Here is a 27,670-nt window from a genome sequence, read left to right as displayed (position 1 = left end):
GCAATTTTGTGAGACCGAAATATTTTTCAAAAGCATACCTGATGAAGATTATTCAATAGAAGAATGTTTTTACAAGCTTTGGAACTTTCAAGGATAAAAAGGAGAATCGCCATTGGTTTTCCTGTTTGAATGGTTTTACACCAGTCATTTTTGGGGCCCATTATAGCTTGCTGTTAAGTGTGAGCCGAGGCTACATGCTAGAGATTGTACTTTGAACTATAATAGTTCACTTTTTACAAATTGTAACTTGGATGGAGAATTGTCTCATTGGCACTCATACATCATCTCCTTATTTCTAATAACTTTTAAAAGAATGGCTGATGACTCACTACCCAAATTTCAAGCTCTGTCTGCGTTTGTTGTTCTTAGCATTGTGTATGAGTTTCATAAAATTGAATCAGACAAACTAAAGTTAGAGTGCGGAAAATGAAAAATCAGCAATTTTCTAGTTATAAAGGGGCATCTTGATGATGTACTTCCAAAAGTTATCTGCTGGTGGAAATTACAGTATTTGTAAGATAATCATTTTTCAAGAGTTATCAAAGCTAGAATGCGGTCACATTAAATATTATGAAAATATTATAAAAACAGAGTGTTCAACAATAAAATGAAATTTATTTTTTTATCAAAACAGATATCTGTTAATCATCTGCTAATAAATAATCTTGAATATCTGCTTTCATCTTTGATCTGAAAAATAAAAAAACAACATAAAACGTAAAAAAAGCTCTATGCTTCATGATCATATTCTAAAACATATCAGAAAATAGCATGCATGCAATTTTGGATATAACTGATAAAATTAGTTTTATTAACAAAATGTGCATCATTTTTTTTTAGCATATGATTGTAAGACAGAAAAGTGAATTATTAACTCTATAGATCTAGCAATAACTGTTGATAATTACATAAAATCATAATTTATTGTGGGCGGGAATGAATTACCTTTCTGTTACCAAAGTTCTGCACAGGATTTTTAATTCTATAATTGTTATCTATCATATTCAGATGTTTTTCAATTTGAAATTTTTCAGTATCTTGAACTTGATTTTGATATGCAGTTATTTATTGTCATTGTTTATAAGAATAAAGAATTTAGAGAATCCAAAAAAATCCAATTCTGTCAGACAAACACCATTTCATATCTCTATTTTTATCTGAATGGAAATGTAAATCATCAATTGGAAACTATTTTTAGTACATCATTTTCATTGATAATACTTTATGTGAGAAACCTTTCTGTCATGGAAAGCAAACCTTTTGTTAGGGTTATCTCCATTCAGAATGATTTCTGAATTCCAGCTGTCATTCCAGACATTTACTACTGACAGACTTTGTTATAAGCATAAATTATATGAAACAACAGGTACTGATGAAGCTTAACTATAATTGTGTGAATGACAATACTCTACCAAACCTTATCTTAAAATTGATCGATTGATTGTAATTTAACACCACTTTCAACACCAATTATATATCAATAACAATAAAATAGTTATCAAAGGTACCAGGATTATAAAAACAATATTTCAAAGATCTAATGATTGCTGAATTGGTAATCTTTAAGAATGATCGATGAGTTTGCCCGAATTGTACCTAAATTTCCACACGAAATATAATACTTTGCATGCTTTAAATTATACAAAGTCTTTTCTGAAAATATGATTAGAATTTGATTTTCAAAAGGACTTCACTACGAAATTTGAGTATTTGATGCTGCCATATCTGTCAACTAAGTAATTTTGTGTTCCATCCACTCCACAATGTCTTCAGATTAAACAAGAGTGCACACACTGAAATGTATCACCTTCTTAACTAATCATTGATATTATGTTGATAGTCCTAAATATAAAGCTTTATTACAACTGTCATATCCAAGAAAACTAAACATTGACCAACCAACTATGAAAATGAGGTCAAGGTCAGATGACACCTGCCAGCTAGACATGTACACCTTACAATCATTCCATACACCAAATATAGTAAACCTATTGCATACAGTATAACAAAACCAGACCAAAACACAAATACTTTAAGTTTAACTATAACCACTGAACAATGAAAATGAGGTCAAGGTCAGATGACCTGCCAGTTGGAAATGTACACCTTACAGTCCTTCCATACACCAAATATACTAGACCTATTGCCTATAGTAACTGAGATATGACCTTGACCACCAAAACTTAAGCTTGTTCACTGATCCATGAAATGAGGTCAAGGACGCTACGCCGGATCACTATCCCTTTGTCGAGCTATCTGCAACAAAAATCTCCATCTAAGCCACAATTTGTAGAAGCTTTATATGTCAACAAGGAGCCTCTAAACACTTTTGTTCTATTTCATGGTGGTCAGTTTTTATTGGTGGAGGAAGCTAAAATCCCTAGAGAGAACTACAAACCCTTGGTAGGAAAACTGACAGACAGTAAATTAAGATTAGAGTATGGAGTGCACCTGCCCTGTTCAGGATTGGAATTTACAACCTCAGTGTTGACTGTCTAGTGATATAGTTGTTTGACTACTGAAACTATTAGGCTACTGAGGCTTCCCTTATATAAAAAGAGAGGATGTTAAAAAAATTGATTACTGTTATGTTACTGTGATGAGGCTGATATTTTATTATACACATAAATTAATTCTTGATCAAGCTGCTTTATAATTTGTTCTCATCAAGGCAACCAAAAAATATGTACTTGCATTTTGTTGAGAGTAAAATTCACATTAATGAGCTCTCCTCCAACAAAAACCAACAAAAAAAACTAAAAATACATTACCGAAACATAAACAATTACAAAAAAATGCCTGTCTGGTATTTGTTGTTTTATATTGGTGGAGACGATGAACTTTACACATTGACATTATAGTAAAAATAGCTTTTCTCATATTTCAGTAATACAGGCTGCTATTTTCAAATGATAAAAGTGGAAGTAACTCTTGTAGTGAATCTGTATGGTCTTGCTTGAAGAATCTCAAAATGATTGTTTTAAAAATACTGGATTACAAAATTTTGTTAACCTAATGCACTAGTTTAAATTGCTGGTATGTATATAGAGGGAAATAACTCTAAGATCAATCATCCTTTAGATTACAGTTGTTATTACCATAGGTGACAACAGAAACTGTTCCCCTTTATTACTGTATGGATTGTTTATTGTTGAAGGCCAAATGATGACCTATACTCGGAGGTTTACATCTTCATCGTTTGGACATTGGTTGATGGTTGTCTTTTTGGCAATTAAACCACATCTCCTTATTTTATCAATCATTTTGTTTGGTAGTTCATAAAAAAGTGTGCAACATAGCTCCAACTCAAGGCTTCCAAAACGGTCATATATTCCGGACATTTGTATAATGTCCGATAAAAGTCCAGCTGGGCAAAGCATGAAACGGTCATATACTTTTTAGTTATCAAGGCTTTTTCGGTCATTTTAACATAATTCACGATCAATTTGACCCAACCTTTTGCCTTTAACATCAACACATTTCCAGTCATTAAAGTGACATGATGATTAAGTACTATCAAAACAACCCCTACTTCAATACTTTCTAATTTTAATCAAGGCTAATTAGTAGTTGGACATCTGAAATCTACCTGTTCAGGTGACAGGTGAACTATTTTCAGTACCGGACATCGTAGAAATTGATCGGTCTTTTCACAATTATTTTCTTACATTAAGCGGTTTGTATCTAATCAAATTCTTCCAAAAGATTAAAATTATAAGAAATTAGTTTAACAACATGATTTGATGAAAATTTAAAAGATTTTAAATGAAAAATCGTCAGAACTATGTTGTATGAACTAGAACACATGTGCGCATGTGCACAGGTGGGAAATTCAATTATGCATCCTATATTTTTTCAAAAATGCTAAAATTATCATTGATACCTGTATCTTATGTTCATTTTAAGTATTTTGTTGAAGAAAATAACGTGGAAAGAGCTTCTTCACTCAGTCGTGCTTTGTTAACTTTCACAGATTTTACGTATCCGTTTATGGTCCATGTTTTACCATTGTCGAGTCAACAGCTGGTTAGAAAATGTGATTTTAAAAAGAAGTAAAGCTTTTGACAATGTCATTTTGCACAAATAAAGAGTCTAAGGCAGATATGAACATGCTGATGTGCACACTTTGAATGATGCATTTCCAATTTAACAGTTTATATCTGGAAATCAAATTCATATCAAAGTAAAGTTTAAAACGTTTTTTTTAATGTAATGTCAATCATTTGAATGGCCATCTGATTACCATAATTGCCTTTTGTGACTAAGTCCTAAGGGATTAAAATCAGGATCAGATATAAAATGTCCGGCTGGCTCAAATTTTGTTTGGAAGCCCTGCTCCAACTCCTAGAGTATCATGTAAACTTTATAACAAACCCCAATCAGAATTTAGGTAAGGGTATTCTACATGAGAAGATTTCTAAAACTTATGCAAAGACATGAAAAAAAGATTGCATAACCCTTTTGGTGACTACCAAAGGGTCTTTTTAAAATACCTTCCCTGGAAAGTTTTGAAAATTTCTAAAATATGTTACTATTCAGGCAGTCGCATACCTATTTACTCTGTTTGTAATGTCTCGCTGAATATACTCTGGAAGTTTGTTTACATCACTCTGAAATAAGAAAATATTAAGTTATACATTTTATATGAGTTCTCATAACTTCAAATGCTTGAATGTGATTGAGTTGAATTTCTCTCCATGGTTAAAACTACATTACTCATTAGACCATGTTACCAAAACAACTTTCTGTAACATTTTTGTACAATTTTTCATACAAACAAATGCTTTGATATAATTAGTATTAGTTTGAATATCACACCATGGTTTAAACTTTGTTAGACCATGTTGCCAAAACAACAGAACAAAATGCATTGAGTGTGGAGGTAAAGGTAATGTCTTTGGCTGGCTTGCTTGTACACTGAACTGTGAAATCATTATTAGGTAAACTATACTACCCTCCTTTTGGAATAGACTAGTCCTACAGACAAATAGATTGGTTATCTGTTGGACTTGTCTACTTTTAAAAGGGGGTAGTATACCTAACTTAATAATGACTTCACGGGTCAGCTAGCAAGCAAACTAGCTAAAGATATTACCTTCACCTACACACACAGTGCATTTTGCTGTAACACTGTGTAGATTTCACAGTTATATATACATGTTTCTTGCACCGCAAATAAATTATGATATTGTGATTGGTTAAAAGCTTTAAAAGTTTAAATCACTTGGTGATTCCCTATGGATCTGTAGGGGGTTAGTAAATTTCATTTAGGGTTCATGACGTCATGTGTACTATTTATGGTGATGTCATCTATATATTGGTGTGGTTGTACTTCATTTTTCATTTTTCTACAAAGCATGCAGCAAGAAAATTCCTGCATGCAATAAAATCATTATACGGTTCGACTGACCCCCTACAGACCAAAGATGGTGAGTAACAACCATCAGAGATTTGGCCTTTGGCCTCACTCCCTATTGATTTTTCTAAATTTCTATGGATCCATAGGGGTCAGTAGTGAACAATATAACTTATAGTGATACACATGGATGGAATTGTGGCCCACAAAAGGTATTTTTTCCAAAAATTCCATCTTTCATAAAAGCCAACAAATTGTGGGGTTCCATGAAAGATGGAATTAAACACACTTTTTCTCAACATTACTGAGGTGCAATTTTTATTTTTTAATTTGCGAGTGCAACAGTCTGGTTTACACGAAAATAACCTCTAGATTTTGTTTTTATTAAACATAAATAATATGAAGCAGCTTATTACCCCACATAATCAATTGTGTTTTAAATAACATTTTGAAAACATTTTGTGCATATGTTCTTTAAATTGAAGCTTAAAATTTAAAGATTCATATAAAACGTTAACTTGGAAGCAAAACGCAGAGTAACCTAAAGTACTGTTTATCTTGAAAATGTAAGTAAATTTATAACTCAAATTGAGAAGAAGGCTGAAATTCAAGAAAAATTCAACAATTTAAGGAAATACAAATCTTCAAAAAGTGTAGTGAATTTTTATATAAAATTAGATTTTTAACTTATGCAATATATCCTTTTTAGTGTTCCTTGACTTTACTGAGGGGGGATAGGAGCTTTATCGGGACTCCGGGATCGGGTGTTTTTAAGCTTGGGATTTAGGGATTGACCCTTTTGGGATGCAGGAATTCTTTTTTTCTGATTTCGGGACCTCAGGATTTCTTATTTTTAAGCCTGGGATTTCGGGATTTCATTTTTTTAAGCCTGGGATTTTGGGATCAAGACCGCTCCTATCCCCCCTCTTTACTCTGATAGACCTCATTTTTGTCTTTATTGACCTATGACATTTGCCTTTTGTTTTTGACATCAATTATTTTCTGTTTTCATGGTAACAATTACTTCAATGATGGACAAAAGGAAGAAAGGTGTACATGCATTTTGACGCATTATTTGCAAAAATAAAAGAATAGCAATTTATTTCTGAATTATTAGTAGCTAAGTGTTTTAACACCTGCTGTATATGTGATGAAAGACAGATCCATACTTGACAAATTTAGGGAAAACATTTAATTAAATGAATCATTATATACAGGTGTTATTCATCTATTTCTGGAAGAGACTAAAGAGTAAAATGCATCTGTTAATATTTTTAAACTGTTGACTGTGTGAATACAAATCAAAAGTAGAAACAGCAGTCAATTTGAACTTAATAGTACATTATTAGAAAATCTATTTTATCAATGAATTCAATTTCTGTGTTCAGTGAAACCACTTTTTTGTATTGAAAAATATTTCCAGACATAAATTATTTTTGTTTCCTTACCAAGTCTTTGACCATTAGACGACAACCATAGCATAAAGTTGATAAGGCCTCTTCTTTATTTAATCTGCAAAGACACAATTATAGTATTTATCTATAGTAGGTTCTTTAACTTGTGACCAAGTTTTTATACATTGTAGTTTGTGTCAGCACAACTAATATCTACCAAGTCTTTTATTTTTTAGAAATTGAGCTTGATTTGCACTGCTCACCTAGATAAACAAAAATATTGCCGAAACCCTTTGTTTACATGATTTGGAATTGAATTAGATTCTGTAACATTAAAATAAACTATTTTTGTCCTCTTATACTGTGAATGAAATCTTTCATCAAATCATCCTACAATGTATCATCATTTCAACCTAATTAATGATGCATCTGCACAGAAAAGCTTGATATAAGCTTGTTTAAAATCTGAGTACAGTAAATAATTTCAAATTCATCACTAATCAGTGAAATCTCTGCTTATTAGATGAATCATAACTGGACTAAATACAAAATGCACAATCAGAAGAATGAATGGATAGGCTGACATACAATACTATTTGTCTCCTTGTATTGCTAACTGGAGTATGAGAGTCATACTTAATGGGATCAGCTAAATTGAAATCTAGGTTTTAAAAAAATAAAATTAATACACAATTTTATAAAGTAAAGTAAATGTTTCTTAACAAGTGAGAACAAGTGAAACTGTGAGCTACTTCTCACTGATGATACCCCCGCTGCAAGTGGATAATATTAATAGTGTAAAAATATGCAAGTGTTCGGTAAACAGGAAGTTGTCGAGTGATGAATCTGAAAATGCATCACACAGTATAGCTGACTTATATAAACCCTGAAACCAAATTTCAGAAATCCTTGTATTGTAGTTCCTGAGAAAAATGTGTCAAAAATTTTCAACTTGGCTATCATGTGTAAAATCATACAAGTGTTCGGTAAACAGGAAGTTGTCAAGTGATCAATCTGAAAACGCATCACACGGTATAGCTGACTTAGATAAACCCTGAAACCAAATTTCAGAAATCCTTGTATTGTAGTTCCTGATGAAAATGCGACGAAAAATATTAATGGGAAGGACTGACTGACGGACGGACGGACGGACGGACAGACAGAGGTAAAACAGTTTCCTTTTTTAAAGCGGGGTATAATTAGATATTGCCGGTATTTGACTAAATTTATTCAATTTCATTAAAATAATAAAGAGACTTTGGCAAGTTTTTTCACATTCAGGGCTGCACAGTGCAATGCAGCAAAAAATATGTTGACAATGTGTTTTATTTTTTTCATTTAAATAATACAGATAAGAAATTCCACAATTTTTTTTTTGTTTTTTATCATTAAACAAACCTGCCAGATTTTGTATTACAACTTCCGTCTCCTTCTCCACAACATTCAGGAGATGATTTATCATCATTCTTCCTCGATATCTTTTGTGAAAATTCTACAGCATTTAGGGCTGAAGCTATACCCGTTGATGTATCTAAAGGGGCCTGAAATAAGTTTTTTCTCTCATTAAGTTAGTATATATAAACCAGATGCTCCGCAGGGCGTAGCTTTATACGACCGCAGAGGTTGAACCCTGAACGGTTGGGGCAAGTATGGACACAACATTCAAGCTGGATTCAGCTCTAAATTTGGATTGTGATTAAATAGTTGACACAGCATAGGTTTATGACACAGAATGAATGTGTTCTAATGAACTTAAAATTTTTGTTTTCTCTTAGAGCAATTCACTATGCTGTTGAATATTAATCCTCTCAAAAAAATGTTTGAAGAAATTTTCTTTTTATTTATGAAATTTCAAATGAGAAAAATTGAACCCAATTTTTTAATCACATCCCCCTTTCCCTTATTCCAAAACTAATCTCAATTAAAATATTCTAATGGAGTTTGCAACAATAACTACTCATTTAAATACATCATAAAATATTAAGATGTAAAAAAAACTGCTTGTTATCACTGAATGGTAAAGATTATTTAAATTTATCAGTTGGTAGTAAAAAGTGAATATACATTGTATATTGTATATAACAAAGATTTAAGTTGATTCTGGACAAAGAAAGATAACTCCAATTAAAAAAAATTCTTGCTATTGCACAATATTTTGCAATAAGATATTTCTTGCTTACTATTCTGGACAAAGAAAGATAACTCGAATTAAAAAAAAATTTGCTATTTCACAATATTGTGCAATTAGATATTTCTTGCCATTGCGCAATGCTGTGCAATTGAAAAGACTTGCTATTGCACAATACTTAATATAATAATTTAAGATCCTGATTTGGACCAACTTGAAAACTGGGCCCATAATCAAAAATCTAAGTACATGTTTAGATTCAGCATATCAAAGAGGCCCACGAATTCAATTTTTGTTAAAATCAAACTTAGTTTAATTTTGGACCCTTTGGACTTTAATGTAGACCAATTTGAAAACAGGACAAAAAATGAAGAATCTACAAACACAGTTAGATTTGGCATATCAAAGAACCCCATTTATTCAATTTTTGATGAAATCAAACAAAGTTTAATTTTGGACCCCGATTTGGACCAACTTGAAAACTGGGCCAATAATCAAGAATCTAAGTACATTTTTAGATTCAACATATCAAAGAACCTAACCGATTCATTTTTTGTCAAAATCAAACTAAGTTTAATTTTGGACCCTTTGGACCTTAATGTAGACCAATTTGAAAACGGGACCCAAAGTTAAGAAACTACATACACAGTTAGATTCGGCATATCAAAGAACCCCAATTATTCAATTTTGATGAAATCAAACAAAGTTTAATTTTGGACCCTTTGGTCCCCTTTTTCCTAAACTGTTAGGACCAAAACTCCCAAAATCAATACCAACCTTCCTTTTATGGTCATAAACCTTGTGTTTAAATTTCATAGATTTCTATTTACTTATACTAACGTTATGGTGCGAAAACCAAGAAAAATGCTTATTTGGGTCCCTTTTTGGCCCCTAATTCCTAAACTGTTGGGACCTCAACTCCCAAAATCAATACCAACCTTCCTTTTGTGGTCATAAACATTGTGTTTAAGTTTCATTGATTTCTTTTTACTTAAACTAAAGTTGTAGTGCGTAAACCAAGAAAATGCTTATTTGGGCCCTTTTAGGCCCCTAATTCCTAAAATAATGGGACCAAAACTCCCAAAATCAATACCAACCTTCCTTTTATGGTCATAAACCTTGTGTTAAAATTTCATAGATTTCTATTCACTTTTACTAAAGTTAGAGTCCACAATGAGCAAAGCCCATATCACATCGTCAGCTATAAAAGACCCCGATATGACAATGTAAAACAATATGCATTTCATAATCTTAATTAGCAAAAAAAATCATTATTTCCTAATTGAACTTATTTCTAGGTAAAAAAATCTATCAGCAGTGTTTAATTGAATTAAAAAATACATAATGTTACTGTATATTTAGAAATTATTGCGATGTTTTTATTATTGCGATAAATGTGACAGGTTTATAATTGCAATAATTTAAACTTGCATTTTGAAATTATGAATATCAATTACACTGGAATTTTCTCCCTATTGCAATAATTAAAATAGCATTTCAGTTTAGAATAACATAATCGCAATAATAGATGCACTCAATAATTTCTGAATTTACAGTATGTTAATTTTATTTTGATGTACAAGTATTGAAAATTTCCTTACTTCAAGGTTCTGATATTGAAAACTATTGAAAACAAACTGAATTTCAAATTTATTTTAAATTTGCTGATGTAGACCTTTGACAAAAATTTCATTGAACCCTTTAGAGAAATACAAGCTTGAAAGTGATAACAGTATTATGATTTTCATTATTTGCATCTTCAAGTTGTTCAATTCCCCAAAAATATTTGAACCAGGCTTACTTTCCAACTCATCTAGAAATTACGAATGTAAACTTTTGACATAAATTGCATTTAATCTAGATTGGAAAAGATCTCTTTCAGTTTCCAAATGGTTTCATTTTTTATGGAAAATATACTGGTACCCCTCCCAATAAATAATGATAATTGCTAGGACCTGATTTACAACCTCATCAACAATGTACTGCTGACACTGTTTGAAATAATTTTGGTTTAAAACTGATGAAAACTGTAGGTGTGAGAGTACTTTCAATGTCCAATGGTCCAAGTATTTTTGGTAAACATGAAGAAACAGCAACACCTTGATTTCCTTTAAACTTACATGACATATTATACACTGCTGTTCTGTGGAATCAAGTATTTCTGTATTTAATTTTTCACCAGTCCTACAAAAAATTATAAAATGAAATCAATGGTGATTTTCTATAAAACAGTATTCCTTTTTAAAAACCATCCTGGACTTTTTTCCAGTGAAAAGGGAGATAATCAGTATCTTTTCTGTTAATCAAATAAGTATTTTACAACATCAAATTGTTGCTTGCAGATCTTCCAAAAAGAATGAACTTTTATGTCCTTATATGTTTATTGAGAAAAGGAAGTGTTTGCCTACAAATCTGTCAAATTAAAAAGTCACTTCTAATTGAGAATAGAAGTGGTGAATGGGACAGAGACAACAACTCAAGCAAAAAGTAGATAACAGCTCAATGTCACCAATGGGTCTTAGCAAGAAAATCCTGTACTTCACTAATTGGTGTATTACCTCATAATATTCATGACAGTAGACCCATAATCTGCCTGCAGACCTGTTATAAATGATTCTGTTAAATGTTCTATACTGGTATTCTGTGGTGCCTAAAATATAATTTGTTACATGTTCAATATCATATTGATCAGTCTTAAATCAAAAATTACATTAACAAAACAAAAATATGGAGTCGCGCTATGATTGCCAATGAGACAAATATCCATTAAGACAAAAATAGGACTAGTATGGAAAGTGCTGATGTTATAACCTATAACTTAATCTTACCTTAGTTGTCAAAGTAGGTATAAACACAGACTCTACATCATTTAGTACATTGTGTAAGGTCACTTCTTTGGAACTAAAATCCCTATGTAATAAAAAAAAAGTTCATTCAAGATTAATAGTCTTAAAAATTTGTTTATAAAGAAAACCAGATGCTCTGCAGGGCACAGCTTTATACGACCGCAGATCTTGAACGGTTGGGGAAAGTATGGACACAACATTCAAGCTGGATTCAGCCCTAAATTTGGATTGTGATTAAATAGTTGACACAGCATAGGTTTCTGACAGAGAATGTGGTATAATGAACTTAAAGTTTTTTTTTGCCTTCGAGCAATTGACTTTGATGTTGAATATTGATCCTCTCAAATTTTCTTTTTTATTTATGAAATCTGAAATGAGAAAAATTAAACCTCCCTCCCCACCCCCCACCCCATTTGGGCCCATAATAAAAAATCTAAGTACATGTTTAGATTCAGCATATCAAAGAAGCCCAAGAATTCAATTTTTGTTAAAAAATCAAACTTAGTTTAATTTTGGACCCTTTGGACTTTAATGTAGACAGACCAATTTGAAAACGGCACCAAAAATAAAGAATCTACATATACAGTTAGATTTGGCATATCAAAGAACCCCAATTATTCAATTTTTGATCAAATCAAACAAAGTTTAATTTTGGACCCCAATTTGGACCAACTTGAAAACTGGGCCAATAATCAAAAATCTAAGTACTTTTTTTAGATACAGCATATCAAAGAACCCCAAGGATTAAAATTATTGTTAAAATCATACTAAGTTTAATTTTGGACCCTTTGGACCTTTATGTAGACCAATTTGAAAACGGGACCAAAAATTAAGAATCTACACACACAAGTTATCAAAGAACCCAAATTATTCAATTTTTTATGAAATCAAACAAAAAAGTTTAATTTTGGACCCTTTGGGCCTCTAATTCCTAAACTGTTGGGACCAAAATTCCCAAAATCAATCCCAACCTTCCTTTTATGGTCATAAACCTTGTGTTTATATTTCATAGATTTCTATTTACTAAACTTATAGTGCGAAAACCAAGAAAAATGCTTATTTGGGCTCCTTTTTCCTAAACTGTTGGGATCTCAACTCCCAAAATCAATCCCAACCTTCCTTTTGTGTTCATAAACCTTGTGTTTAAATTTCATTAATTTCTATTCACTAATACTAAAGTTATTGTGCAAAAACCAAGAATAATGCTTGTTTGTGCCCTTTTTTGGCCCCTTATTCCTAAACTACTAAAGTTATTGTGCAAAAACCAAGAATAATGCTTGTTTGTGCCCTTTTTTGGCCCCTTATTCCCAAACTGTTGGGACCAAAACTCCCAAAATCAATCCCAACCTGCCTTTTGTGGTCATAAACCTTGTGTAAAAATTTCATAGATTTCTATTTACTTAAACTAAAGTTATAGTGCGAAAACCAAGAAAAAGCTTATTTGGGCCCTTTTTGGCCCCTAATTCCTAAACTGTTGGGACCAAAACTTACAAATTCAATCCTAACCTTCCTTTTATGGTCATAACCCTTGTGTTTAAATTTCATAGATTTCTATTTACTTAAACTAAAGTTATAGTGAGAAAACCAAAAGTATTTGGACGACGACGACGCCAACGTGATACCAATATACGACCAAAAAATTTTCAATTTTTTTGGTCGTATAAAAATCCAGGCAAATACAGTTTTCATGAAATTATCAAAGTTAAATGCAGGGGCAGTAATTCTGTCAAAAGTTGGTTGACTGGAATGATAATTTACCAAAAAAATCAGGCAGATATTTGCAGGCATAAAAAACAGACTGGACAATTTTTTTTATTTAAAAAGACAGGAATGACATGACAAAATGAAAGAAGAACAGCTAAGAGTCACTGTATACCCCAGCCTCTAAGTGCCATACCACACAAAAACCAAGCAAGTAAAAACAATATTATGATTTTTGAAACCCATGCTTTGATATTTGATTGGTATAAAATTAAATTGTTTTACATTTCAAAATATCAGATCTAAAATATTATCAAGTTTTGGATACAAAGTGCAGTGTAGAAATTGACCTTTTTTGAGAAACAGAAATATTTAATCACTTAGTAAACATGTCTTGAAACATCACATCTGCCTACATTTTTACTATAAAAGACTTTCGTTTTACACGTTTAACAATTTGAGAGTTTTGTCTTGTAATCTCGCACATGTATATTATTTGGTTTGTTGTCAATAGAACTGCAAGTCAACAATACAAAGTAACCGAATTTTCAAATTTATCTTTAAAATTACCTGATAGGTCGTACAACAGTAATGTCATCTAGTCTTTTATCTGCAAAACCCTGCAATTTAAAGCAAATGTAAGGATACTATGTGTTTAAATATTCTTCGAAATGTGGATTTTGTTTGCAAAATTTTCAATAACTCCAAAAAAGGAAAGCATTGTACAGATTTATTCTTGTTTCACATGCCAAATTGTTTTTAATGTACCTGTTTTTAGTTATACATATTTATCTTATTACAGACTTTAAATTGTTAGAAATTCCATGTGTTTTTTTATAAACAATTTGATAATTTTATTCATATAATAGTTAAAACAAAGATATATCATTTGTAAAAAGAAGAAAAAAAGGTATATTTTTACACATAAATTGCTATCAATCTATAAGTCAGATGTTTGAAAGTTCCTACTTGTAAGGAAGTTTTTGAAACTTGAAATAAATATCCACCGGAAAAAATTGATCGGCTTGGAAAATAATAATGATAGAATTCAAACTTAAATCAATCACTTTATAAACTTTCTTCATTGAAAATAAGGATACACTACTGATTTGGTGTTCATTTTTTTTTCTGAGATTTCTTGAAGCAGACCTGGATACAGTTTTCCGTGCCCTTTATACAATATTCATCAAGCAACAGCATAAATGATGCTTCCATGTTTAACATCGTTATATTTTGAGCCTGTTCCAAGTAAGAAGCCTTTTGCCTTTGTTAGTCTTGAAAATTTTATAAAATGTTTGTTCATTCATGTGTTGAGGTTAATTGTGACGTCCGTTTTAGCTGATCTAGTACACATTTGTGTTTAGGGGCCAGTTAAAACCAGCCTCAGAGTACAGAATTTTTTTATGTGTGTTGAAGACCCATTGTGGCCTTGGGCTGTTTTCTGCTCTTTTTTTTAATCTCAATATCATCATGTATCACTTCTATGTCAGAATTTTATCCAAAAAAATTATGATAATTATATGAAACTTACTGTTTCCATGGCAACATGTGCCCCTTTTCCCTGAGAAATATCAGACAACAATCGAACTGACAACCTGGTACTACAATCTCCTGTCATAACTTTAGTATGGCTATGCTTTCTTGCTGTGTCTATTAAGATATTATATCTGTAAGAAGGTAAATAAAAACAGAACTTGAGTGACAAATTTGTTTTGAAAAAAAAAAACCAACATACTCATCATCTTTCAAAATTTATTACTTGGTAAGCCCTTAAGGTATTTAATATATTTCATAAAACCATAAATGGATGATAGACTTTCTCACTGTGTTGAAGACCCATCGGTGGCCTTCAGCTGTTTTCTGCTTTTTGGTTGGGTTGTGTCTCATTGACATATTCCCATTCCCACTACAGATGTGCTCATTATTGAAGGCCTTAAGGGTGACATATAACTGCTTACATCTACAAATCATTTTGTCTCTTGTGGAATGCTGTCTCATTAAAAACCTTGTTGGGCACAAATCATAGCATACAAATCAAACAAGATGAATGTTATTTATTACAAAAATGTTTGGTACTCCTTTGAATATTTTAATCCTACAACAAAACAATTTCACTAGTAAAAATTAATTGCAAAGAGTAACTTGTATTTTTCAGACTTTTTGTCTCAAATATTTACATATTTAATGTTGAAAAAAAATTCACACCAAAAAAAAAATATCTAAATATTATTGTGTTATTCTTCCTTTACCTAAGTGATTTGATTAAATCTTCCTTAGCTGTGACAGATTTTAAGGATTTTAGCAACTCCTTTAACTTTATTTCTGATTCATCATAATGTATACATTTCTCTTTAAAGTCTTTGTCTATTGGTAAACCATTAGTTTTGGGTTTTTCAGCAGGTTTAGGTCGATCAGTGTCAAGGTCTTTATTTGACCTTTGACCTTGTGATTTATCATCAAGGTCGGGAAGCTCTGTACTAGCAAGGGAATCTTTGCTACTGTCTGTTGTAATGAAGGATGAATCCATGGCCTAAAATTGAGAAAAAAACTTGTTATTAAATCATCTTCAATCTGTCTCTTTATGTTTATTCTACAACTATTGTGAACGTTTATACAGAAGGATTATACAGAAGGTTTATACAGAAACATGTGTTTAAAGCTTAAATCTATTGACCTTTTTATATACTGTTACCTCAACGTTAAGATTTCAGATTATTTCTGCAGAATTCTTTTTTTAACAATATATTAAGACTGTGTTACCTTAAACTCTTATACATTGGGTGCACTTGGTCACTACATAACATTATCATGCCCTCTAGATGTCTTTTTTTGGTGGATTTGAGTTGATGAGCTAATATGTAATTGATGAATTTGCACCATCCTCTTTGTACAAATGTCATCTATGAAATGTACAGTACTGCAAGGTTCTATTTTTTCAAATTACAACTGAAATCTTCTATTATGTGTGGCATTTCACTGGTTTTGCACTGTCGCAAAAGTTTAACAATATAAACAAATTTGTAAAGGGATTCTAACGTTAAAATTTCAAAAAGTTGCTGTCAGGTTTAAAGAGTTAAAATGACAGCACCTTTATTGAAAAATATGTCATCAAAGTTTGATAAAATCATCAAGTGGAATTCAAAATACTCTACCTCTTCTAAGGATCGTATATGACATGGATAACCTGATTTTGCCATTACTTGGAGAATTTTCTGACAGCTATCTAATCTTTCTTCTGCTGACATATCTATTGCAGCGCCCTCTGTAATTAGAATAGTCACAAAATTATTGCAGATTCTCTGGATTGATGCATCTAATAATATTTGTCAATATAACAAATATGCAAGTGTTCCAGGGGACAATTACTAAACTGTGTGCATAGTTATATACTCATCAATTTTTTTGGTAAAATAACAGTAATTCTATATCTTGAACAGTATTACCTTCCTTTATATTCAATTTTTTTTTATGGTTACAGTTTTCTGTTGCATGATTTTCATGTTGCTAAATGCTATTGATCGTGTTTTGTTTTATTCAAGTAATGATGTTAGATTGCCATCTAATTATTTCATCTTGCAGAATTTAATGCATGCCTCTTAGCGTGATGTTTGATAATAATGTGAAATTAATTACCATAATTCCTTCATACATTTGTATATGAAATATATCATTGTAATAAATAAGGCCTATTACAAATATTATAAAATATAATTATTTTTCTTGAAAATTTTACAGCAAATGCTAAATGCGAGTTTTTATTATTGCAATTTTCATCCTTTTGTATTTTTGTGATTAAAAGATATTGAATTCATTTCTAAAGTGACAGTATCTTTTTAATTTATAAATGACAGCAGCGTAATGCAGAGTCAAGCACACATATGCTATGTACTGTGGATTTGACTTTGACACCAAATATCCACCAAAAATCGTTACCAACAAAAATTAAACAAATCAACAATATGGTGATATCTCTTTTTACCGTCTATAAATAACAAACTTGGCTTGAATCTCAGCTTCTTGTGTGCTCTTTCACTGAGTCCCTGTAGAATAAATAACACATTTAAATGAAAATAAAATTTATATCAAAGTTCAAGAAAAATGATACACAACTTGGATACATCAAAATATACAATAAGAAATCAAGGTTCCGGGTGCGGGAATTTCTCGCTACATTCAAGACCTGTTGGTGACCTTCTGCGGTTGTTTTTTTCTATGGTCGGATTGTTGTCTCTTTCACACATTCCCCATTTCCATTCTCAATTTTATTAATATTCTGCTCACAATTATGAACAAAATGAGATGTGGGGTATATATCAATGAGACAGCAACCCAACAATTAAAATCACCAACAAACAGATGTTTATACAATATTTAAAACTGTAAAGTTTCCAAATCACATAGTCTGTAAATAAATACGATTTTCTACACCACTGAATTAAGCAATTGAGTATTTCTGGCTTGTAATTAAATGTGTGTTTTAGATGCAAACAAAAGGTTGCAATACTATCCATCTTAATGGTACATGTTAAAGTCATGTTTATTACTTGATGCATCATAAATTTTTAATCTTTTAAATAGCATTTTTTACAACCGGACTTTGAAGAAATTGCATTTATTCATTTAGCAATCAATTTACTGCTAATTCAGAAATGTTTGAGTGTATTCTGCCATTTTTAACCAACGCACAAATATGCGAGACTAAGTATTGCCATTACAGAAAATGCTGAATACAATAACTCTGTCAATATTTCTCAGCCATTTTTATGAATAACATTGCAAAGTTTACAATAATTAAACTGTACATCTTTTATTAACTGTAGTAGACAGCTGGATGCCTGTCCTCCTGAAAATCCAACCAATACTGTTTCTCCATCTCGTATAATCTTTGACTTGCCAATTGCTGCACGGAACTTGTGTGTTGTGTATACCATAAAACAGTCCCTGCAATATACAATGCATTTTTCCTCATGGGTTGATAAATTTTCTGGCTTTGTCAATTAAGAAGATTTGCACCAAATGATTTAGTAAAGTGAGGATAGAAAAGAGGCCAACCCTTTATATTTTTGTTAAATTAATCGAAATGCAAGAAATTTTAATGTGATTTGAAATTTTCACTTGTGTATAAATTTGCATTCAATTATAATTAAATGGGACATACAGTGATTGCAAAAGAACACATAAATCTTTTCAGAACTGTTTTTTTAAAGATGCAGTTGATTTTAAATTCTGGAATTATTATTTTTTCTAAAGTTTTTGCTTATTTGTTTCCCTGGTTAAATGATCCTTCCTTTGATATTCTGGAATGTTGCTAAACACATCAAAGAACAACATTGAGCAACACAAACCCAAATAGTTCTGGGGGTGACCTAGTGTGTTTCAAAAGGGTCAGTGACGTTCAGTTTTAGCAATGTCAGAGGAGAATTATATTTCTCATGATGATAGTACAAATGTACTTTCTAAGCTTTAATATTAACAATATACGATATTTGATATTAAATAAGGTGATGTGGTATGTCTGCTATGTGTACTATCCACAAGAAACCTAAACAGCTAACTCAGTACTATTAAAGCAATTATATTTGATACAAACAGTTAGATACAAGTTATCTGAGCTGAAATTACTTTAATCATAATTTTTTTTTTAAAGTTTACTGTTCAAACTGATGATCAATCCATTCCGTACCTCAAAGCTACAAACTTCTCTTTGAAATCCTCCTCACTAAATTCTCTCAACTCCATTTATATTATCATCGAATGTATTACATTATCTTACAGTATACAAGGTTTCTTGAAACATATTTTACGTGTTCCCAGTGTTTAAACATCATTTTAAGAATATGTTACAATGTTATTATATGAAAGTACAATGCATGACTTTGAAGTATTTAATGAAGTGTGTAAATATCAACATTCTAAATACACAGAAGTTTAGAGAGTGAAATGTATAGATTTACTGAATGATTTTTTTAAATGAAAGAATGATGCATGAAATTTTTAAATAGAAAATTCAATTTAAAATTCAACAGTTAAAATTTCTTTTCACCTTGAACCAAATTTAGCCTCCATAAAATGGGCTTTATTTACAAAATTACAAACAGGAACATTGATGTATCGTTAATTCAAAACCTCACATTTATCTACCCTTTACTGGAATTTCACCCTAGTTTTCTTAAAATCATATTACATAATGCTTAAATTAAATTAATATCAAAAATAACATTTCTTCCAACAATTTAAGTCATTTTGGAGATCATCAATCATTCTTGAAGAGGCCACTATATATTTTTTTTTAAGATTGGCCATGGCCTATTACCAAATTTTAATAACAAAATAAGACGGGAATGTGTCCATGAGACACAGGTGATGTCCATGCTTGCATATACTGTTTTACAGAAGCATAACTCAAGAATGGTTAAACATGTTAAAGCAATGCTACCCAAAGTACTTGATCTAAGTTTGTGGTAATAAGCATTAGTGTATAAGTTTAATACCATTTGGTTGAGGGAAACTCCAGTAAGAGAATAGAAATGTAAAATTCAGCATTTTTCCCATTTGTAAACGGGCATAACTCTAGAATGGTAAAAGTTACGCCACTATAATTCAAACTTGACCTGTATTTTGTGGTAATACACATTGTGTTTAAAATTCATAATATCTAATTGAGGCAAATTAAAGGTTGAGAACGGAAAAGAAAAGTTCAGCAACTTTTCCATTTGAAAAGAGACTTAACTCTAGAACGGTAAAAGTGACACCATCAAAATTCAAACCTGATCTATTTCTATGTTTAGTGGTAATAAGCATTATGTTTATTAAAGTTTCATAACGTTTGGTTGTGGCAAACTCAAGCTAGAGAGTGGAAATGAAAAATTCCATTATATTTCCTTTTGTAAACAGGCATAACGCTAAAACAGTTAAAGTGACACCACAAAAATTCAAACTTGACCTGTATTCATAAAATTTGGTTGAAGCTCAATTTAGAGATAGAAATTTTTTTTGGGATGTACAGACAAACAGATGGACAAGGGTAAAACTTAATGCCCCTCTTCCACTACGGCTAAGACATATAAAAAAAAAACTATAAATAGAAGTGATGGAGGATTCTAGGAGAAATAATATATATTCATTACTATTTTTCCAACATTGTTTTTATGAAGAAAGTAAAAAATACTGACCTGCAAAGTGGATCATTTATTCTAGTGATAAGGACAGCTTTTCCGCCACATTTCATACAAACTTTGGACTTCCTGAAAACACATAAGGGTATTTTACATTGTTAATCTTGAAATAATAACTCAGATATATATCTATTATAAGTTTAATATGAATGAAATTTTTAATATTTTGTAATGATCCAATAATTATAAGCACAGTTTAGAGTGAAAAAATTTCTGAGATATCAATATTTAAAGATCATGAGAAGGCTTGTTCAGACAACTAAATGGTTAGGTCATATGAAACTTGCAAGACAGACATACAGTACAACCATTCCATACACCAAATGTACATGTAGTTGACTTATTGCTTAATATACATGTAGTATCTGACAAACTGACAAAACCATGAAAACTAACTTTGAACAATGAACCATGAAGATAAGGTCAAGTTCATATGAACATTGTTAGATGGACATGTTCACCTTACAATCAATCCATACACCAAATATAGTTGAACCACTGATAATATGGAGAATCTGATCATCTGGAAAAATCATGAAAGCATTCATTCTAAACATTAGCCAATGAACTTTATGTATAAAATGACTAGTATCATGCATGAGTATCAATCTCTCTTTAAAGATGTCATCTACTGACAAGAGGAATATTCTCTATCCTAATTACATACAATTGAATATTTTGATTATACCTGGTTGTATATGTTTAAATTACATTTAAAGTCATAAGAAATCTCAAATTAAAAAACAAAATGCATATGTTTTTTATAACTCAATAGATAGTTTTCATTATAAAACTTATGTACATATACTTTTTTTTGAAGAAAATTCTTTAATTTGTTCATATTTAGAAGAAGTTTACTTTATTTTTAATTGCTTTCTTTCCAGGAAGCAATTCCCCGACATATTTTCTGTATGCAAAGTGAACTCAGTGTGACCCAATATACATGCTTTTTGTTAATTGTTGACAAACAGGTGACATTTGTTAAACTTCGGCTTCAAAACACGATCTTAAGTTACATGTACCTGCCATCTTTTCACAACAACACTGAACGATTGAAAAAAAAATTGACGATTATACGAAATTTATGCGAGAAATATGATAAAATTGTGCACAGAAGACTAAGTTTATGATGTTAGTATGCATTAGTTCAAGAATTGGAATAACATTATTTTTCACCAGTCACTTGTTTCATATGACTTTAAACATTTATTCATAATATTTCATATAGAGTCGTGTCCAGTAATTCTGCCTCTTTGTTTACTCCGCCGTTTAATAACTATGCACTTTACTTCCGTGTGTCTCTTCCCAAAACTTTTAGTCTGAAGTTTTCTTACTTTGAAAAAAATCTTTGCTTACGTCATGCAAAAATCAAAGGGAGATAATTCAATTTTAAAACTCTGGAAAGCCAAAATAACAAAATTCTAAAAAAATCTTAAAGATGTTAAAAAATATGTTCATGCAGATATGTAAGTTTGAATTCAAGCTTTCTTGTTTTTTTTGTGATATTTTTTTGTATTTAAATCACTTTATTTACAGCACGGACTTTAAACCCATTGACAAGAGTGATGGTGTCTAAGCTGCATTTCAGAATACTGAATGATGGCAATTTTGTTATGAGAATACTGATTACCATTGACATGCATTCTTATCTCTTTTTATAATCATATTTTTACTTTTCTTCATTTTATGATCATTTTAAAAATAAATGTTTTTATATTTTGATAAAATTGAGAAAGGAAATGGTGAATATGTCAAAGCGACAACCACCAAACCATAGAGCAAACAACAGCCGATTTTATTCTTCTTTTTCACCAATTTCTTTATCATAATATTGACTTTTATTACATTGGTTGCAATGAATTACATTGATTTCCCAGTTGGATAAAAACCGATAATTTCACATGTTAAATAAACGTGGTTATTTCACTCTCTGACGTCATATAACAATAGGCGTTGTCAAGACGTCGATAACGTTGGATCAAAACAAATTGTGAATGCGTAGGAAACACATATAGTCCCTTACATTTTCTACATTAATTTCATAAAAAAAAAAGCCATTAGCCAATGTAATAAAAAGTATAACTAATCGCCGTATTTGAATATCAAAAATAAGACAACTTGTGACCAAACGCCGCTATGGATTAAACTCGTGCTGCGCACTCGTTTAATCCATGCGTCGTTTGGTCACGCGTTGTCTTATTTTTGATATTCAAATACGGCGATTAGTTATACTATAATTATTTTTTATATTTCTTTCTCCTTTCTATAAACATGAAAAGCACATAAAATTGATAGTTCTATAATATGTTTAACATAATATATGACTTGGAAGAATTATTTTCTGCTTCTACATGTATATTGATATATTTTTTTTTAACTTGTTTTACTATTTATTATTTTTCATTTTTACTATCAATGTGCATTATAAAAAATATGAAAATATCAGCATTAAAAAGTTACATAACGAAAATATAATTTCTTGTGCATATACTATAGAACTTAAAGAATGGACAGCTAGCAAAAACAGTTTAGTTTGCTGTGATCTTTATTTTTTGCAGAGTGACCAGAGATGAGACTTAGATAATAAAAAAAATCAGTTACAAGTTTGACAAATGAAAACTTAAGTGAAATATCCAATAAAATTAATTTGTAATTAAATAAATTAACAATGATCTTAGATTTTATGATATTTGTCAAGAACTTACCGGTTTAAAATATTTTTCATAAACAGAAGTTCGTTTATTTCAGCAATGAATTTTTAAATTAAAGAAAAAAAGTTTTTTGAAAAGTAATTTAAAGGTACATTGTAGTAATCAGGTTTGTTGGCCCAACACTAATCTAAATTGTAACTCCCAAATTACCTCAGACAAGTAAGGAACAAATCTAGTGACATTAGTTTATTGGCAGTGTCTGCGCGTACCCGCATGCGGGTACGAATAGTAAAAATTGCCGTTCTAGGCTGCGCGTACCCACATCCGGTTTTCTAATAAAATGCCATCGAATCGGGAATGAAATGTGAAATATGTACGAAAATTATTGATAGTATGGGAATTTCGTGTAGAACGAGTGAAGAATATGAAAAAATAATATTTTCAAAATTTATTTATTATATAAAATTAAAAGCACAATGATGGAAAATTAGACTGTACAGTCCCTGAAAAGAAAAAAAAAGTAAAATAAAACTACTAAAATTAAAGCTGGAGTTTATAAAAATTAAAGAAGCTAGTTATAATATCAATTTAAACCAATTACAATAGATTCATGTCACTAATTAAGATTTGTAACATATGATTGTTTTGGCACAGATTTCAACCCCGGGCTGCACATTTCAAATGTTGCCAGCCTACGTTCACGTTTCATTATTCATTATTACTTGCTTCTTTAAATTTAAATTTTAATAAACTCATGCTTTAATTTTAGTAGTTTTATATATTTCAAAATTTCAGTTTCTGTTTTATATTTTACTTAAAGATTATTTTAAAATGTCTTATGGGTATATTTTTAATTTATAAAAAAAATAATCTTTAAATTTGCATTAAAATTTTATAATAGTATTAATTTCTATCATGTTTTTCTTTTACAGGGACTGTTTTCCATCATTGTGCATTTAAATTTGCAATGATTACTATGTATCATTATTTAATAAATACAATTTGAAAATATTATTTTTCATACTTTTCACTCGTTCTACACGATAAGCCCATTCGATCGATAATTTCCGTAGATATTTCACGTTTTATACCCGATCCAATGGCATTTTATTAGAAAACCGGATGTGGGTACGCGCAGCCTAGAACGGCAATTTGACTATTCGTACCCGCATGCGGGTACGCGCAGACACTGCCTAGTTTATTTCGGGATGTATATGGGCATATAAGTGCTACATGTAATACTGTATTGTATTCTGTTCATCCACCTGATAAAGAGACCAGAAAAAAATAATGACTTTGACACAAATATTCCTCATTTACTTTTTTTTGGGGGGGGGGGGGGGGGGGGGTATGATAGAAGTGTCTGTGCCTATGGATGTCAAACATTAAAACTTTTCCATATTTCCCTAATATCTAGTTTCTTGAAACATTTTAACGAACAAACTCACTCAGTTTTATCTGTTTTGATTGGATTTTCAATAGCGCCTTCTTGGATAGAACACATGATTAGTAATTAGTTCAGTAAAATCATGAAATGTGTTGCAATTTTTATCGGGAATTGTGAAAATCTGTGTCAAATCGGTTGATTTTTTTATTGGTGAAGATGGGTTAAAAACAAACGCTTAATTGATCTATAAATTGTTTAGCTTATAACCATTTCCAACTTGTCATAGATAGTAGTAACCACGAACTATTTTCTTATTCTTTTAAAAACGGTCGTATATAAATGTCATACAATAGTGATACATCTTAATTTTGAAATTGCCGTAATTTTTTACGAACTAACTCTTTTCTACATTTACAACTTTTCCTATTATCTAAAGGAAAAAATATAGAAGGAAGAATAACAGGTTCATTCATGATGGAAAATCATATTCGTACTGATAAAATCTGAGACGAAATATGAAAAAAAACATTTCTTTTGGCACAATCATTAATAAAAGTGAAATAAGGAAATAATAATTCGTTTTAGCAGCCAATTTGAATATGTCTAGACTCGGAAATATCGCTGATGAATTATTTACTTGCGAGTCAATAAATCTATTTTCATTGGAACTTCAATTTAACCCATTAGCTATAATTTGGTTACGCATTCACTGGTTCATTAGTCATGTTCAGCTAGAGATTGCTTACGCATGCATAAGTCATGTTCAGCCATTTAAAACAGGAAAAGAATGACAACATTGAAAGTGAAACAAAGGTGAACCATATCGTATACATGATATACAAAAAATCATCCGGCTTAAACAGGTAAAATGATAATTAACTTATTTTTTAAACCTATAACATGAAATCAAATAGAGCCATAAAACTTCATTGACACGATGTTGTATTCATCATTGTTGAGCATTGTTTATATATCAGGTTATGCAGGAACATATATATTAAATATATATACTGTTCCCAGGGTTATGTGACCGTCGGTAGTATTCGGAGGTCATCTCGATAGTTCATTAAGTGGCGCCTACACTTTAATTTACACGAAATCTGATTTATATCATCGAGTACACGCTTTGTTTATTTCAGACTTATTGTTATTTCGATATACGTTTTAGCAAACTATACCCTCGGTAAAATTTTTTTACGAGGGTGAAATTTTCATCGTGGTGTCGCACGTTAGACGCGGACAGTAGTATGATATAAATCAAATACGAGAATTTGAGTCAAATCGGCGAACATGAATTTGATAGATACGATATAGTTTTGATCAAACGCTGATTTTTACATGCTATCTATTTTTTCAACTAGTAAATTCAAAAATGTAACACAACTGAATAAACCTTCCGATGTGCTACAGTTAAATGACAAATGGTGTCGAAATTTTTAATTTCGGTTTCCGAAGTTGGACATTTTTACCATAAGTTTCTTGCTAAAAAATTTACCATAGCACAATAACACAATGAAGGGATGTATAAGTACCGAGCCAAGTCAACTGAAGATTACCAAAAGAAGACTAAACAATAAAGGTAAAAAATTACAAAGACAAATAAAAGAACATTATAACACGTTTTAAGATGATAAACAACGCCAGTACCTAAAATCTTTACGTCAAGACCATCATGTATTCTTTGTGAAGTTAGTATGGAATATTTTAAAAGGGCATACGATACAGTTTCCAGTGGCGGATGCAGGAATTTTCGAAAGGGGGGGTGCTAGCCCAGGGCAAAGGGGGGGTGCAGGGGGGGTGCAAACATATGTCCCGATTCAAATGCATTGATCGGCCAAAATAAAGGGGGGGTGCGGACCCCCGGAACCCCCCCTCTGGATCCGCCACTGCAGTTTCGATTCTGTATTTACAAGTTCATGAAAATTTGCATATAGGCTATTTTTTACCTGATTAAATCAAATATGTAATAAAAAATATACCTTCATGTGCTACTTTTTGAATAAAATGAGGTCGAAATTTTGTATATTTGCTCGAAATTCAGATTTGTGGCCGTAATTTCTTTTACGAAAGAAAGACATAACTTTTTTGTTATAAAAGATAAAACCAAATTGTTTTTTGTTAAATAATCGGTAATTTTTGTATTTTATAAATATCTTTAAAAAATATGCAATTTTTTATTCAGAAATAACTCATATTTATCAAATGTTCATGAATTGAGGAAAAAACGTAATTTTTTACTGCATGTTTATCACAATTAAAAAAAATCCTCTATTTACAGTTTTATAAAATTTGGATCACATAATCTCCCACCAAAATGAAACCAAATGCCGCTTTGAAAAATAGGGGTCCATGAACTCGTTTTCAAATTAAATCAGTTTGAATGATAAAAATCAGTCGAAAAATGCATCTTTTCCCGATATGTCACAGTTTGACGTCGCGAAAATAACAAATTACGTTAGCAACGTCATTACCTTCCCTGTAACTCTTTGACATAATTCATGTTCATCAACATAAAACACAGATACTGGTGACGTTTTACAAAGTATGAATATAGCAGCTGCAAGCTCTTGAAAACAGAATAAGTTGGGAAATGTATATCTCATATGCACTTGATATTGCTATAAAGATTGCGAATTTAAAAAATAAAATCGTCTCTTTTGTCAAAGATTCCGGTACTGAGATCACTGCTGAGGTCAAATTCGAGGTATAGGTTTGAAGATGAGACAGATGAAAATGTGTTTGTTGTTTCTTTAATTTCTAGTTTATATATTCATGAAACCCAATCAGAAACGTTTGGGAGGTTAATGAAGGTTAATGGAAAGAACATCATCAATTTATCTGAATGTGAAATTAAATGACTTGGCTTCTTTGATCTTCTTGTTTTTGACAGGTGTCTGAAGGATTTCCGACGAGTAGAGGCACACAGTTTGTTCCTAGAGGAATGCCGACAATTTGTTGAGAGTCTACCTCCAAATTCAACAAATATGTTGTCAATAAGAAACTCCACCATACTGATCACTTGTTCCTTTGTG

At 31.0% G+C, this 27,670-nt stretch overlaps 1 protein-coding gene across 2 annotated transcripts; it reads right to left on the bottom strand.

Annotated features, from left to right (window-relative positions):
- Positions 1–595: 595 nt before the first annotated feature.
- LOC134721263 (cytoplasmic tRNA 2-thiolation protein 2-A-like) lies at positions 596–24,814 on the bottom strand. Of its 2 annotated transcripts, XM_063584111.1 has the most exons (15): positions 24,700–24,814; positions 20,598–20,669; positions 18,228–18,366; positions 17,405–17,465; positions 16,578–16,687; positions 15,675–15,955; positions 14,957–15,092; positions 13,996–14,045; positions 11,707–11,788; positions 11,437–11,528; positions 10,999–11,062; positions 8,149–8,291; positions 6,805–6,868; positions 4,552–4,610; positions 596–690 (listed from the first exon to the last, which is right to left on the bottom strand). In XM_063584111.1, the coding sequence occupies exons 1-15, from the start codon at positions 24,753–24,755 to the stop codon at positions 642–644; spliced, it is 1,458 nt and encodes a 485-aa protein (XP_063440181.1). In that variant the 5' UTR covers positions 24,756–24,814; the 3' UTR covers positions 596–641. The 2 variants fall into 2 exon arrangements, with proteins under 2 accessions (XP_063440181.1, XP_063440183.1); XM_063584113.1 differs by lacking the exons at positions 20,598–20,669; positions 24,700–24,814 and adding an exon at positions 19,109–19,229.
- Positions 24,815–27,670: the final 2,856 nt, after the last annotated feature.

The sequence above is a fragment of the Mytilus trossulus genome, chromosome 6, assembly GCF_036588685.1.
Source record: "Mytilus trossulus isolate FHL-02 chromosome 6, PNRI_Mtr1.1.1.hap1, whole genome shotgun sequence".
Lineage (NCBI taxonomy): Eukaryota > Metazoa > Mollusca > Bivalvia > Mytilida > Mytilidae > Mytilus > Mytilus trossulus.
Note: the sequence above shows the minus strand (reverse complement) of the source record. Positions and strands in the feature narration are given on the sequence as shown.